At 40.8% G+C, this 15,377-nt stretch overlaps 2 protein-coding genes across 7 annotated transcripts; both read right to left on the bottom strand.

Annotated features, from left to right (window-relative positions):
* Nucleotides 1–1,499: 1,499 nt before the first annotated feature.
* LOC103705827 (P-loop containing nucleoside triphosphate hydrolases superfamily protein) lies at nt 1,500–6,732 on the bottom strand. Of its 6 annotated transcripts, none has more exons than XM_008789698.5 (7): nt 6,407–6,732; nt 5,537–5,680; nt 5,353–5,427; nt 5,056–5,243; nt 4,809–4,974; nt 4,307–4,705; nt 1,500–1,885 (listed from the first exon to the last, which is right to left on the bottom strand). In XM_008789698.5, exons 1-7 carry the CDS (start codon nt 6,626–6,628, stop codon nt 1,754–1,756), a joined length of 1,326 nt encoding a protein of 441 aa, XP_008787920.2. In that variant the 5' UTR covers nt 6,629–6,732; the 3' UTR covers nt 1,500–1,753. The 6 variants fall into 6 exon arrangements, with proteins under 6 accessions (XP_008787920.2, XP_088568016.1, XP_088568017.1 ...); XM_088711890.1 differs by having other exon boundaries at nt 5,353–5,432; nt 6,407–6,709; XM_088711891.1 differs by having other exon boundaries at nt 5,349–5,427; nt 6,407–6,709.
* Nucleotides 6,733–11,002: 4,270 nt separating this feature from the next.
* LOC148699951 (uncharacterized) lies at nt 11,003–12,063 on the bottom strand. The gene has a single exon (XM_088711811.1). It carries the CDS (start codon nt 11,980–11,982, stop codon nt 11,530–11,532), a length of 453 nt encoding a protein of 150 aa, XP_088567937.1. The 5' UTR covers nt 11,983–12,063; the 3' UTR covers nt 11,003–11,529.
* Between the last annotated feature and the right edge of the window lie 3,314 nt (nt 12,064–15,377).

Below are 15,377 nucleotides of genomic sequence, written 5' to 3'. Positions count from 1 at the left end.
CATTTTAATCGACGCCGCAACGATTCGAACTTAGAACCATGAGGATAGAAGACTACGTCCAGTACCACTAGACTACCATCTTGGTGGCTCCAAAAATGCACTTTCACCGGAAAGTTATGTACTTTTAAACAACATGCCTGACTTGATCCAAATGTCTGATCAAGCTTGTTATAGCTACAATTTTGGTCTGTTATATGACATATTTACATAAAGTTATGAAAACTTTTGGTATCACCTGTTCTGAGGGCCAAGAAATTAGTTTTTGTGATTCAACGGCTGCTTCTCTCTCTCTCTCTCTCTCTCTCTCTCTCTCTCTCTCATGTGCGTGCGCACACCGAAATGCAAGTGCGTGCTCACTACCTATTAGGAAAATTTAGGAGCAAGAGTGTATATTTTCTTGTTAATCTCTTGAGAGAGACTCAGCTATAGTGGTCGACTGGATTCGGAGTGGGCGTGTCAGGTCAGATCTGCATCCTCTTGTTTATGATATCTGCCATCTAATACAGGAGCTGGACTCCTTCCGAATCATGCATGTTTTTCGAAAGGCAAATAGTGCGGCAGCCGTCCTATTGGAGGGTTTGAAGTATGTGCTGGTGCCACTAGAGCGTATTTTGTTTTGTGATTATTCTGGACGTACTCACGATTGATGTAGTGAGACACCGATAAAGATAAAATTATATATATATATATATATATATATATATATATATATATATAGCAAAGGCTCTACAGCAGGCCACACAAAGATGGGCAATACAAGGACGAATTTGAGCCTCCCCAGTCAACCTGATCCGACAGCAATGATTCTCAAATACTGCAAGAATCTACAGGAAAAGAGTCATAGTTGTTTAACGTACTTTATTCTTTGCTTCTGTAGTTCTTTTAGATTAGGCTTTGGTTGCCATTTTTGCTGTCAATAAAAGGAGAGTTGAGGAACTACAGTTCCACCTTTTGATAACATAAAGTTTTGTTTGAGCAAATGAAGCATCAGGCTGGTTTAGAGCTCCTGAGGATGCCAGATCAACATGTTATTGCACCTGATTTTTCCTTTTTTTCCCCCAATATGGATGCTAGGGGGACAGCAAGCTCCATAACATTTTGATGAGAAGTATCAATTGTCTACCACTTATTAAATTTCCTTTCATGTCGGGACGGTTGGAAAGGCACCATTTGCTGTGGCCAGTGTTTTTTCTGTTGGAGCTGGTTGATTTGTGATGACGACCAGATTATAACAAATGACATTGTAATGTTTTATGGTCAATTTCAATGGTGATCGAACTCAGCAGTGAATATTGGGCCGGTAGAACAAGCGAAACCTCAATGCCAAATATATAACACAAACTCGGTCAGGTTTCTTCACCAGCATCACTCCCCATTCTTTTCTCCCTTCTCGTTCGCATGCATTGCACAGACTCTGTATACAAAGCCCTTTACAGCACAATATCTATCAATAAGATTGACCCAACAAAACATCATTCCTACCGCTAGTTTTCTGTCAGTTTGTGCCATGAATATCACTGGTGACTCTGATTTCAGTCTTTAAATGATCGTGCTACTCTGGACAAAATGTTACAAACAGAATAATGTCAACAGATTGGATTCCATGCCTGTCGAGGAATACATTGCTTCTCATGCCTACCACGAAAAAAATCGTGTGCATAAATTGCAGAAGGCATTGATGGAAAACATTACATTGTATCCCTTTCCGGTTGAATACCATAATCTGTATTCAAATCTTTATTCCATGCATAAGTTATCGCAGCACGACCAAAAGGTTTCTGTCAATGAATTTGGCACCTCCTACCTTCCCATGCATACCTCGAGGCAACTGTATTATGCGTCTCTGATCCCCTGCTTCCACCAGCAGCTCTGATCCCCCCCTATACTGCATTTATCAAGTAATGAATTTGTTCAGCACAAACATAGGATGACATAAATGTTCAACAAAAAGAATGCTTCAGGTCTGGAAACAGGCTAATAGCTAATGCTGAAGAATTTCCTAAATAAACCATGATAATGGTTCATCCTTCTGGCTTCAATAGAGGGACACAATCTACATACAGCAAGAAAGTATCAAAGACGAGGAGTACAATTCACAAGTAAATGCATACAGAGACATGGATTTATTCCTCTTCATGTGCTAGTCTATATGTAATATTATTTGAAAGGAAGGTAATTCCATCTCTGATTACATTACTCTGAAGGGTCATGGTTGTGTCGCAGTGAACTGCAAAACAAACTTCACAAAAAGGTAGGCCGAACTGAACCGCCTGATTCGCCCCGTATCGAGTCAACCAAATGGAGAATCAGGTCGGTTCATCTATTAAATTCGGTTCCGGCCCCGAACCAGCCGGAACGGGTTCCGAACCGATCGAAATCGACAAGAACCGTTCAAAACCGACCGGCTCCATTCGAACTTGGTGTGAACTGGACAGTTTGCACTAAGTCGACCTGGTTCGGAACCAAGCCCCCTCTCCATTTCCATCTTTTGTTAAAAAAAAGTGTTGGAAAGGCTAAAGGGTAAGCAGACAGAGAATAGCATGAAGGATAAGCAGTCAACTGCTTAGCACACCAAAAAAAAAAGAAAAAAAAGCACTTACAGCTCCAATAGAAAGTGTGAAGGAGGAGCCAGTTCACTCAGATTTAGAGACCATGAGCAGCAGTTCTGGTGGTCATAGATCTGGTGCCCAGAGGGAGTGGAGGACATGAGACCATCGTTTATGAGACAGCCGTAGAGTGGTCTTCAATTCACTGGTGAGTCTCAGTTTACGCATGCTACACAGGATAAGGACCACGATGCACAATCTGGTGGAGTCTGCGAGGATGCGATTGCATACAGAAGACGAACTCTTCGAGATCATTGAGAAGAACAGGATGCATCTACAGATGACCTCGCACGTGGAGTAGGATCTATAAACGTATCAAGTTTCGAGTTGTTTATTGGATCATATTACTCGCAACCATAGGCAGTCTATGACTCATATAGATACGAATATAGACATGGTGCGTTTGAGTCATCTTTCCGTGGCTACTATCTTACGCAACCCGAAGTATCTTACGGGTCGAATTTTGCTGTTGGCTTATTCGGATGAGGCCCGTCACAGCTGTTATCAGCCAGAGGACACCTCTCAGAGCTAAAGCTTCAGCGAGAGATCGGAGAGTGCTTATATCAGAGCGCGTTTCTTATAGGATAAATATACAAGACTACAACGCCGCTTGATTAGAAGAGTGAGCCGATCTGCTTCCTAACTATACCAATGATCTGGATATCTACGTGAGACATCGTCACTCGACAAAATTTTAGTATCGATATGTATGTTATACTTTAAATATATGTAATTGAATGTATTATTTTATATTTTTTACCTCACTACTTGATTTGAGAATATTTCATATTGCTTCTTGTAGCATACAATATTTTACTAATCATTTTATATTTTGTATCATTTTAAAAAAACAAAATGCATCATTTAGGTTAAATCGGAATCATAAAAATATCAAAAAACATCAAATTAGGCTTAAAATTATTAAAAAAAAAAGGAAAAAGATTGATTACCAATTAATTGAACTTAAAAAACTAAAAAAAATGGCGTGCAAGTTCGGCGAACCAAACCGGTACCGTATCGACCCATCCGCCGACTGGTACGGGTCTCGTTACCGGATCGGCGGACCTTGCTTCATAGCTTTCTGGTATCAAATGGAGCATGAGATACACTACACGGCTGAGATTATGAAGATGCCACATATAGCATGGATGAATAATTAATATGGAATCCATTTTTGTGTTAAAACAAGGTAAACATAATAATCATCAAATGTTAAACGGGCATCAAAATACTGTTTAAATTAATCTTCAAATACCTATTTAGCAGATTTTGGCAAAATTTGAGATCTATTTACATAACTAACATTGCACAGGAATCAAAATGCCATTTGTGATAACTAACATTGTGGCTTTAGGAAGATGTATAATCATCACAAACACAACACAGAATACAAGGAGGATCTAGAATAATCTTTAACTGACAAAAGAAGAAGATTCAGCATATTAGACTCAAGCTAATGCACAATAAAACAATTATATATGGTAGAATCCTACTGCAATAATATTTTGCTGGCGTAGTCTACTGATCTATTAGTATCTCCTTCAGAGAGAAACTCTAATAAAGGAACATTAAAGCGGAAAAGTTCAGGGTCATCGATGCAGTATAGGAAGCAACGGTAACTCATTGAAGTTTGAACAGTCAAAAATATATGTAGTATTTGATCAAGTGTAAATGAAATTAAATGGAAGCCAAGAACATACCTGGTATAGCTTGATCTCGGACTTATCAAAACCTGGCATAAAAAGTGTCACGGACTTCTGGATGGGGTCAAATCTAACAGATGACTGAAGACTTTCATTTGTAGCACCAAGGAGATCTTTTGTTTTCTTGCCTAGAGAGTTGAGGGTCGCATCCCAATCCACAGAGGAATCTGTGGAAAGATATGGCACAGGTGCAAAAGATAAGGGAGAGAACTTATCAGCAACTTCCGCCACCATAGAAGATTGTGGAGCAAACCCAAGTGCTCCTGTTATTTGTGTTCCAACTTGAATTGCACAACCCCAATAACGTAATGCAGACCTGACAGATGCCGATCTACTTGGATCCATCACTAGGTAGCATCTGAACTTTGAAGGGTCACTAAAAGAACAGGTGACTTTCTGCAATATATAAATGTTAAGGATAGACTTAGTATCAACACAAGGAGAGTTAATATCACCAAGAAATGGACAACAAGTGCACACAACTATATAGAGAAGACACCTCTAGAGTTTGCTCAATATTATTCCAAATTTCTATGCTTGACTTCCCCTCACTGGATCCACCATTTAACCTGATGGATTCATATGCTAGTTTCAAGAATGAAGGAGCTGTCAGTCTTCCAATATCTGTCTTCTCAGCCATGTTCCTGATATACTTCAAATACCATCTGTCTTTCAAGAGAACTAGTCATTGTCTCTTGCAGTTCATAGGTAAATAGGTATTTAAGGTCAAGATAGAAAACCCTTACCTTGCTCTCTCAGCAGCACCAATCAACCTCAACGTATCTTCACTGCCAATGCCATCATATACAATCATATCAAACTCCGTCCGTGCAAGACGTCTTTCAGTTGGAAGAAAATTCACCAGTTTTTGTAGTGCTAAGGCAGAGAAGAATGAATCCATCCCAGGTAAAACCCCCAGTTCTTCTCCTACAACCTATTCTATTGAGAATAGCAACAATACTTAGTACTTCTCCATATTTGAGATGACTAAAAATACAATATTTTTTCCTCAGCGAATAGAAGTCCAATAATCACATACCCACCCCTTCAAGAACGCCTTGGGTCAAGTTCAGACGGGCATCAGCTTTCTTCATTCGATCAAGAGGTTCAAGAAGCATCTATGCTTTTTCACAAAACAGTTTCAACAATGTCAAGATGAATCTATATTGCAGTTCAAGCGATTCGAACCCTAAATAAAGATGAAGGAATAGAGAAGAAGTTGATTACTTTGCTGGTTTCCAATCTAACAGCAGAAAGGTTGTTATTGCACAAAGTTGGAGAAGTTCCAATCTTACAACCCATTAGCTGTTCTGCAGTAGGGTCTTGAGATTGTATCACCAAGCATGTATGCAACCCTTCCTTCGCATAATACTGATAAATCAAAAGGTAAAGAAAGAAATTGACACTACTCAATTACTGAATGATAAAAGTGATAAGAAAGGACCTGAATTTAATCAGTATAAATTAGTTCTGCTGCATTCAAGAACAAATCGATTTGATATTCAGCTCAAAACTAGCATTTCGCAAGCTTACTAATTGGAAAATTAGAGACGTTATTAAAATGGCGTTACCATCAATGCCTTTTCTACGGATCAAAAAAAATGAATAACCAATTTTTGACATATTTTCTTGGAGAAAATTTATAATTGTCCAGATTTCCACGGAACACTACCAATCTCTCTCCTGACAACAACAGCAAGACTAATCAACTGCTGAATAATGCTGAAAATAATACAAGAAAGCCCTTACGGCGGAAAGCAAGATCAGACCCTTTTCCGGTAACATAGAAAAACACCAAACAAATATCTTAAAGCTGGCATGTAACAAGGCCGTTCCGGTTGAAAAAAACTGCAACTTTCGAAGGACAGCCTCCAAAAGGAAATCTTTTTACCAAGAATCTGCAAATTATGTTATAAGGATTTGAATTTCTACGGAAATATAGATAAAATAGGGCCCAGAACCAGGAAATTGATCGTGTGTGTCTTCAACTGCGACTAAAATGGGTCAAACTGAGAAATATGTCGAAAAAAAAGAGGTCGATAGTAATGTTCAATTGGAACGCGAGGAGGAAGAGAAGAAAACCCTGGAAGAGAGTACCTGGGAGGCGAGTACTGCAGCGGTGGTCTTTCCGGAACCTCCTTTGCCCAAGAAAGTGACCAGTTTCGTAGGCTCTCGGGAAGGATCGAGCGAACTCGCCATCACCGGGGCTCGATTTCTACTTGGAGATCTTCTGCGGTTCGGAATCAGGGGATTAGGGTTAGGGTTTCGGGGAAAGAGCGAGGGGTTGGAGGAGAAATGGAAGACAACTGGGAGACCCATGGCGGTCGCTCCGCCACGACGGAGTGCAGCGTCCACCGCTCTCGATGTGAGGAAGGGGACCGGCGTCCAAGACCCGCGGGCAATCTTACCACCATTTCTTTGTCCTAATGTCGTGCGGGTACGCGCATAGAAGATTTTATGCGAGGAGTCGTTCCATGCATTTGCATAAATGCATCAAGAAGGTAAACAAAAAAACAAAAAAAAAGACTTCTAGCGAGGCTTGACTTCTTACAGCTTGATGGATCCCCGGCGGATAATGTTGGCTATGAATGCCCATTTAAGATTAGTAGTGCACATGTTGAATCTTGAGCATCCCATGTGTTGTGGTTCAAATTTGGCCCGAGGGTGACCACTCCGAAGGAGTCAAGGGAGCTGCCGGAAGGTTGAGAAAGAGGGTGAACTACCTCCCGCACGATGGTGTACCTGCACAAAGCCTCACCGATGGTTCCGGTGAAGGCCCTCCGATACTCAAGTTAAAATGGATCTCAGATGGATCAAAAGTCCTTTAGGCATCACCTGATGGGACTATTTATGGTCCTTGTAGAGATACCCAGGTAGCGGAGATATGGCCCATTCTCATCATGAGTGGAGATGGCTTCAAGCCAGGTGTCGCATAATTGGAGCATGCTTGGGGCGCACGGCACAGTCCATTCTTGTAAACGATAAGGCGTTGATAATTGTAGCAGGGTATGGCTAGAGCAGCATGATATTGTCCTTGACTGTCGTTGGCCAGCAAGTAAAGCATGGTGCGTAGACGTTGCAATGTACGGCCACGTAGGCGGCCGTAGGCGAGACCGAGCTCGTTGAAAGGTTGCATCATATGTTTGGCGAGGTTGGCTTACCAGGTGCTGAGGTCGGCCTAGCATCTCGGACTCTGAGGTGCGTTCGGTAGAGCATCCCGAGCCCGAGAGATAGGGCGCATTATTGGATAAGGCGCCCCGCGCTTGGTCAAGGCATGTCGGCAAATATAAGGGCGCCCCGAGCTTAGCCAGGCCGTGTCGACGAAGGTAAAAGGCGCCTCGGGCTTGGCCAAGGGGTGTCGGCGAAGATAAAGAGGGGACGCCCCGAGCTTGGTTGAGGCGCATCGGCGAAGGTAAAGGGGGTGCCTCAAGCTTGACGAAGATAAAGGGGGGCGCCCCGAGCTTGGTTGGGGCGCGTCGGCGAATGTACCCATGATCGGAGCCCTTGGGCTCGTAATCGATCGGTTGGGCGCCCCAAGCTCAGGCTAGGGTCGTTGCTATGAGCATCAGAAATAGGCTGACGCAAACCGTAGCAGCGGGGAGACCCATCTGAGGTCGGCTGAGCTCTCGACGAAATCTGAGCTCGGATTGGCTCTTAGTGGGCCCAAGACCCGGCTCAATCAAGGCTGGGTGTTTACTTGGCCAAAATTGGATGGCCCTATTGTAGTGAGCAAGACGATCCATTTTGCCCCCCATCACTATAAATCATGGTAAATTATCTTATTGTTGTTGCTACTGTTATCTTTGTTATTGTTCAATAGGTGGTATCATAGATGTTGTCCTGGTTTTTGGATGACGCGAGAAGAAGGTGGAGGTCCCAATTGCATGAAAACTCCATCAAGAAGACCATGCAGCCAATATTATCTTTTGTCAAACAGTTTAAAGGATATCCTTTTTAAAAAAAAACTCGAGAAGAGATGTATAAATTGATGAATGCAAGTCTCGTCAGCCTATTCAAAAGCTAATTATATCGGGAGGGAATCAAGCAAGCAAAGTTCATTGCGCAGGTCATCCACATTTTTTTAGTAGGTGACTCCTCAAAATGATAGGGTGGACCTTGAGACTGCCTTAGTCGGCATCTATTACTTTTGGATATACGGAGAATAAGTGGGAGCTGTCCCATTCCAAGTCAGATCATGCGTAATAAGAGATGAATAGAATTGCAGACTAAATAATTTCTTACGTTGTTGATCATTCTAGAGATACATTATAAAAGAATTCCAGCATATATTTTGTTTTTGTTATTTTTCTAAAAATAACACTTTATATCAATCACATGTTTTCATAATGCACCTTCTTAATCCTTCTCCATGTGCAAGCATGTCACATTTTATTTATTTTTTTTATAAAAAAGGCATTTCATATAGCTCTGGAACATTTTTTTTTGTTTTCTTTGATGGAAATTAGGGGCTATCCCCTATTTATTAATAAGACGAAAGTTACAAATGTTTACAGGTTGGTCGAATGCATGCTATGGGAAGAGGAGCATGTCACATTCATTTTTGAAATTCTTGCAAGTTCCAAATTTAGTTTAAGCACTTCATTAATTATTCATTACTCTTCATAAAATATCAACATTTGTTAAATACGACCACGTGCGATGCACGTGATCATTCAGCTGGAGCTTGCAGAAGGAATGGAATTGGAGAGAGCCGCGGCACTCATTTCTCTCTCTCTCTCTCTCCCTCCCTCCATTTTTTCTCTTCGCCCATCACACTTTCTTCGCCCTTCTATCGCTGCGCTCGTCTGCTGATCTCTGGGCTTCGTAGACTCGAAAGGCCGCGCGTTGGGGAACGCTTTCTTCGTCGTGAGCTCAATCCATGGCCGCCTCAGATGGAGAGCCCCAACCGGCCACGAAGGAAGCTGAGAAACCGAAGATTGACCCTCCGAAGGAGATCGTGACCAGGGCATCTGGAACAGACAGGATAGGCGCCCTGCCTATCCTGTCTTTCCTCTGGGGAATGGATTGAGTCTTCTGGGAACTAACTGTGCCGTCCGGAGCGCCATTGGTGGAATCATGCATGGGTACTCTTCTGCTCTCTCAAATCCCACATGGAAACCCTGTCGGGGCAAAAAGGTGAGATCTTTATTCATGGTGTTCTCTCTGTAACTCTGTTTTATGTCTTCTCACCTTTGCTGTTCCGAAGGAGCAATGGGTACTCTCCTACAGTCCTACTATCATTAAACTCGTAAAAGAGGCCTGCAGTGGCAAAAAGTTGAGATCTTTATTCGAGTTTTCTTTCTTTCTTTCTATGATTCCTTTTCCACCTATTTTGCTGTTTGGAATAGTTGGTTCCTTTTGGTTTTTATGCTGCCTTTAAGAGGTTCGATTGAACCTTTATGCTTTGAAGATGTTCAAACTTCGGTTTCTGTTTGAGATTTTCTTTCTTTCTGCCATATTCTTTATCTTTTTTTAATAAAAAAAATCCTTTTTAAGATAGTGTGCTTTATTGGGTTCCTATGCTGGCTTTAGATGATTCTCCAAGAGCTTGGATTGAATTTTTACGCTTATAAGCTGTTTCTGATTTTTTTTATTAAAAAACGCAAGGGTGAAACCATCTTTTATAATGATTAGAAAATAACCATGCTAAAACTTGCGAAAGGGCAGATGGTTAGAGGGCCAATAGGCCAAACCTACGGCACAAACATTTAAGAGTGTTATACTCGTTGCACGCATTTTCTCTTCAGCAACTAGAGGTAAGAAGAGAAAATTCTACCAGTGATCTTGACACAAATTAGCCCTATAAGTAAGAAATACATTTGGCTTGTTAGTATGATCTAGCTAAAATTAGCCCTCTTGTCTCCCTCATTGCTGCCGCATCCTACCCCACCTACTTTGTCTCCCTTCTACCCTCCATTTAGCAGCCTCCTCTTCCTCTTCCATGTGATGTAGCCCAATCTCCATCATTAATCTGGTGAGACCGATCCAACTCGATTAACTCATTGTTTTTTTTTATAGCGGAAACGAAAATTCATATAGCTCTAACGTGAGTACATCCTGCCAACTCACCTTCGTGTAAGCACTAATCCTGCATAGCTTAATCACAAAATTAGTTTTGCACCATGGTCTAATTTGAAAGTCTAGATCGAAATTCTTAGCCCAAAATTTAAACATGCTGAGACGGAGTCATGCCTTATGTAATTAGTCCTAACCTGACCTATTTGCATACCAACACCTACAATGTTAAGCTAAAGAGGGATGCTAAACAGATGGAACGAGCAATGTAGTGGCATGACTGTCGACGCTTTTCCTCTGCAGGCCAAATCCTGCTGCATGATATCCTTGGATTACATGTATGATGTTTCATAGGAATATCACAAAAATTGTCTAGGCCATATAAAATAGAAATATTAGCTTGACCATGATATATGATGCATTTATGCAAACTTTTGTGTCACCTCTTTGCATCTCATGGTATGGATGGACTCCCACATGATGGGCCTTCTTCAATTGTAAGTTGAAAAATATTAATGGCAATCCTAGATACACATCCATAGTAGTTCTGAATCTAAACCTACATCATCAGTTGGATCAAGTACTCTCTTGGGTGATGAGAAAAGTTAAGCATGTTCGGTATAGCCCACAAAATCAAAACGTAGCCAGTAAAGTTAAGCCAAGATAATGAGCATGGAATTGAAAGGGCCAACTAGTTTGCCAGTAAAGTTTCACTACTAATTGCACAAGAGACTTAGATTCGGGAAAAAGAAAACAAGGACTTTAATTTACATCATTAATGCAAACCAATTCAAGATGAAACCTTAGCCTGAGCCCAGCAATTTGCATACGCAAGTCTGGTTAATAATTAGCATGCCGAGGAGGAAAATGAAATGGGAATCACACGCAGACATACTTTAAGAGAAGAATATTTGTGATTTTTGCTGTTCAGGAGACTGCTTCCGCGTGTATACATCCGTCCTGGTGTACGAGATGCAGGCCCAAGCTACAAAACCTACAAAAATCTCTCACGTAACTTCTTCCTACAACTAGGATCATATATAGAAAGATTGAAACACCAAATCTCTTGCAAGTTCCACATACAAAAACCAAAGATTAAAACTGCTGTTAGATTCGGACGGAGAGAAGCTCTCGATGGCTCATCTAAACTCTCCTCCATCCATCCTATGATACGAAGACCAAAGATCACACATACCAAACTTATCTCAAGCCTTCCCCACATGATCCATTCCACGACCATCACCTCCTTGCGCAGCCCCCGGGGGCAACTCTGGCAGCTGATTCCCCTCTGAATCGTACAAAATCTGGCCGGAGTAGTCCAGCGGCCGGCACTTCTCTCCCATCATGATGGACTTCTTCCACACGGCCTCCTCGTCGACTTCGTCCGCCTTCTTCCAGGATATCATCTTGGCCACTTCCATGGCCTTGCTGCCGATGTTGCTCAGGTTGGAGAGGAGCTTTCGGTCCTCCCTAGGGAGAGGTTCCGGGGCCCTGTTCTTCTGCTCCTTTGACATCTTGAAGTGCTTGTGGGTGGTGCAAAGGGAGATGACCATGGACGCGATGGCGGCGACGGAGGCCAGGAGGAGGAGGAGGGTTGTGGTGTTGGAGATGGATGTGAGGGTTGGGATGGGGAGTTGGGCTTGAAGAAGCCTAGCCATGGATAGAGCAAGAGAGACAGAGACAGAGACAGAGAGAGAGGGAGGCGGCTCTGTTTGTTTTTGTGGAAAGTTCGTTGCGCCAGCCTCTGGCTTTAAGGAAGGGGAGGATATTTTGGAGGGTAGAAGTGGGAAAAGCCTGCGTCCGTATATTACAAATATGGCACTGGGGACAACCCGTTGGATATTTTTGAATGCATTGTTGTGTAATTTGCATACTTAAACAAGATTTTTTTTGTTAAGAAATTTTAACCATGAACTGCATGTGTCTCGTTCATGGCACTACAAAAGTAAATGCATCAGATAGTATGTTCTTTTCTTTCCATTAACACTATGGATAAATGAACTGGATGTGATTTGAGAGGATATATAATATTACATGATACATCACTTGTAACCAAAATACAAGTGAAGATCAAATCATCTATATACATGATTAATGTGAAGATACCTTTCATCGCTCATCATTTTAATAATCTAAATACATTATTAACATTATTCATCAAATATTTAAATTTAATATATCAGTTCCTTATCATGTTCGATCACAATCTATAGTTTTTTTTTTTTTTAATTAGTCATGAAATTCAACTTTTCCAAGATTAACACCACACCAGATCTGAAGTATTCGGCTTCGATAAAAATTTGTTTATCAAGCAAAATCAGCTGCCATGGCAATGCTTTAAATAGAAGAACCATGGTGGGCAATGTTGTGGAGGGGCCTAACCGTGTTAACCGGGTCAAGTCGACGGGCTCGAGCCGTTGCTGACGTAAGTCCACTCACGAGTCAAGCAAGTCCACTGTCAATTTACCGGCAAACGCCGGTGACATACCTTCCATTCGCGGAACTCCGGAAGGTTCCGGTCTTAGAGCGACCAGTTACCGGTCGGTGCCGGTCGAAGCCAGGAAGCAGCCGGAACATGGAATGGAGAAGTATGAAGCGTGGGATGGGGCTAAAACCAGCCAACGACCACCACACACTCATCAAAGGGGTGGATCGTGGGGCCGTCACAAACTCAGCGGAGACTCAGTCAGGGCCCTTTGATTGGAATCCAATGGTCCATGATGCAGATTCCCCTAATTCAAGCGGTGGCGTGGGAACAATTTTGGGGATTTTATAATAGGGATGGTTCAGGGGTCTTCTGGGTGCGGTAGGAGCATTGCTTTGGTTTGGGTGAGAAGGCAAGGACGCTTCTAAGCCAAGAACGTTAGCGGTGGCGTCGGACAAATTTAGTCGAGACAGGAACGCTGACATGACCAAACTTTCTGAAAATTGAGACACGAACTCCTAATATTTGCTTAATGTACTTATTTTTTTATTTTTTTTTTGATGAGATGGTCATTTCGTGCAAGTCTAGTATAAATATATTCAATAAAATTAGAAAATATAATATCATGAACTACGATCGAAACAACTAACAAGTCGGTCCATAGCACTCTTTCAGAATGCTCCGCCACAATAGAAGCAACCCCGATCATTATCGCTTCGTGGTAGGTTTGCCTAGTCACTCAAGAAACACTCTCTCTCAAGATATCAACAAGGAGCGGATGAACAACACCGCTTCTTGTATTTTGTTTAGTTTTCACGAGAAAAATACACGAGAAACCCCCACCTTTAGTAGCTCTCAAGCTAACACCTTTTCATGGAAGAGTGTGGTATTCATGTTTTGGGAAGTAGGTGCGTCGAGTGTTTTCTTCCTAAGGTTGTGAGGAATCACAAAGGATTGATTCAAAGCTAAGCCAAATCAGCTCGAGCATTAGCATGTCTTTCGCATTCATTCTCAACTGGTGCAAACTTGGGTCCAACAATAAATAAAATTGAAGAAAGTAGACTAAACTAAATCTTGCGTAGAGACATGAAAGAAGATGTCAAAGGGTGACAATGAACAGAGCTGGGTCCAAGTCAAATTCAATTTGGGGTGAATGGTTGAATAACAGGGGAAGATCGATAAGCCTCTAGCCCAGGCTGAAATGGGCCCAAGGGGGAATGGTTCAGCCTGGTTCTTACTGTAGGTGAAATTTTTGTGCTGTTATTGCATTCCACTGGTCCTGAAAAAAATGATATTGTAAATTACCCAAACAAAATGATATTGTAGGCTCTACTGCATGGTATACGTGTCCGTTTGTGATCTTTTCATACTAGAATTTGGGAATATGAAATTTTCTAGGAACATGAATGTTAAGCTGAACCCATGTTCTTTGCGATTTGTTTTAGGACTAAGTTACTGGTAAGAAGGCTGAGCAACACTATTATTGTGATTCTCTATTTCTTTTTAGTGAAAATTAAGCTCAATTGTTTGGTGAGACTGTAAAATTTTTATAAAATAGGTATTTCTATTAATCAAAATAATAAGAAAACTATAAAAGAATTGTTCTTACAATATGAAAAAACAAAATTCAGAAAATAGCAAAAATATATAATTCATGTATATGCATGTAGTTGTACCAAAGGTTACCTAATTCAATCAAATGAAAAAAAAAATCTAAACTATTTCATGAACCATGCAAATAGAGACTGGTTGCTTAGTAAACACCATTTATATTCACTTAAACATGTCAACACTATCTACACATTAGAAGATTACGAACAAATCAACCCGATCACCATTGCACTTCCCAAATTCTTTGGACATCATCTTGCCAAGAGGATAGCAACCCACCTTTCTCTCTCTCTCTCTCTCTCTCTCTCTCTCTCTCCACAAAACCCTTAAGGGCTTACATCCTTCTACTTATTCACATGTAGTGTAATTTGGAGGAGGGAATATCTTGAAAACTGATGGGCCCATTGTTTCAAAAAGTAATGCATATGAAAAGAAATATTTAGCTACGACTTCCATCTTTTTTTTTTATAAAAAAAATATTACTTATATAAATTTCAAATATTTTGTAATAAACACTACAAATTTGGGCTGTACAAATATGTCTATCTTAGAGCTCATTTGGTTCGCGGAAAAAGAAGAGGGAAAAGTATGGTCAACGAAAAAGTAAAGAGATACCTCTTGTTTGGTTGGAGTTTTCAAATAAGAGAGATGGAAAAGTTGTATTTTCGTGAAAATATGATTTTCATGTTTCATAAAAAAAAAAATTTTATGATAAACATGAAAAGTTACTTTTCTATGAGCCAACAATCGAAATATTTTTATTTTTCTCCAAAAAGGATCTTCAGCTATCCTTATTTGATCTAAAGTATTAAAAACCTATTTTTTTTTTAAAGATGTAATAGGAATTACATATAACTTTCTCAGAAAAGTGAATGGTCAACCAAACATAAACACTCTGAAAATCTGTCACTTTTTCATGGTCAACCAAATATGTCAAAAGTACTTTTCTATATATTTTTTTTATAGAAATCTGCTTTTTAAAAATTATATTTTTATGGAAAAAAAAAAAAAGCTTCC

The sequence above is a fragment of the Phoenix dactylifera genome, chromosome 15, assembly GCF_051530095.1.
Source record: "Phoenix dactylifera cultivar Ajwa chromosome 15, Ajwa_hap1_PhDact_Kaust_v1.1, whole genome shotgun sequence".
NCBI lineage: Eukaryota > Viridiplantae > Streptophyta > Magnoliopsida > Arecales > Arecaceae > Phoenix > Phoenix dactylifera.
Note: the sequence above shows the minus strand (reverse complement) of the source record. Positions and strands in the feature narration are given on the sequence as shown.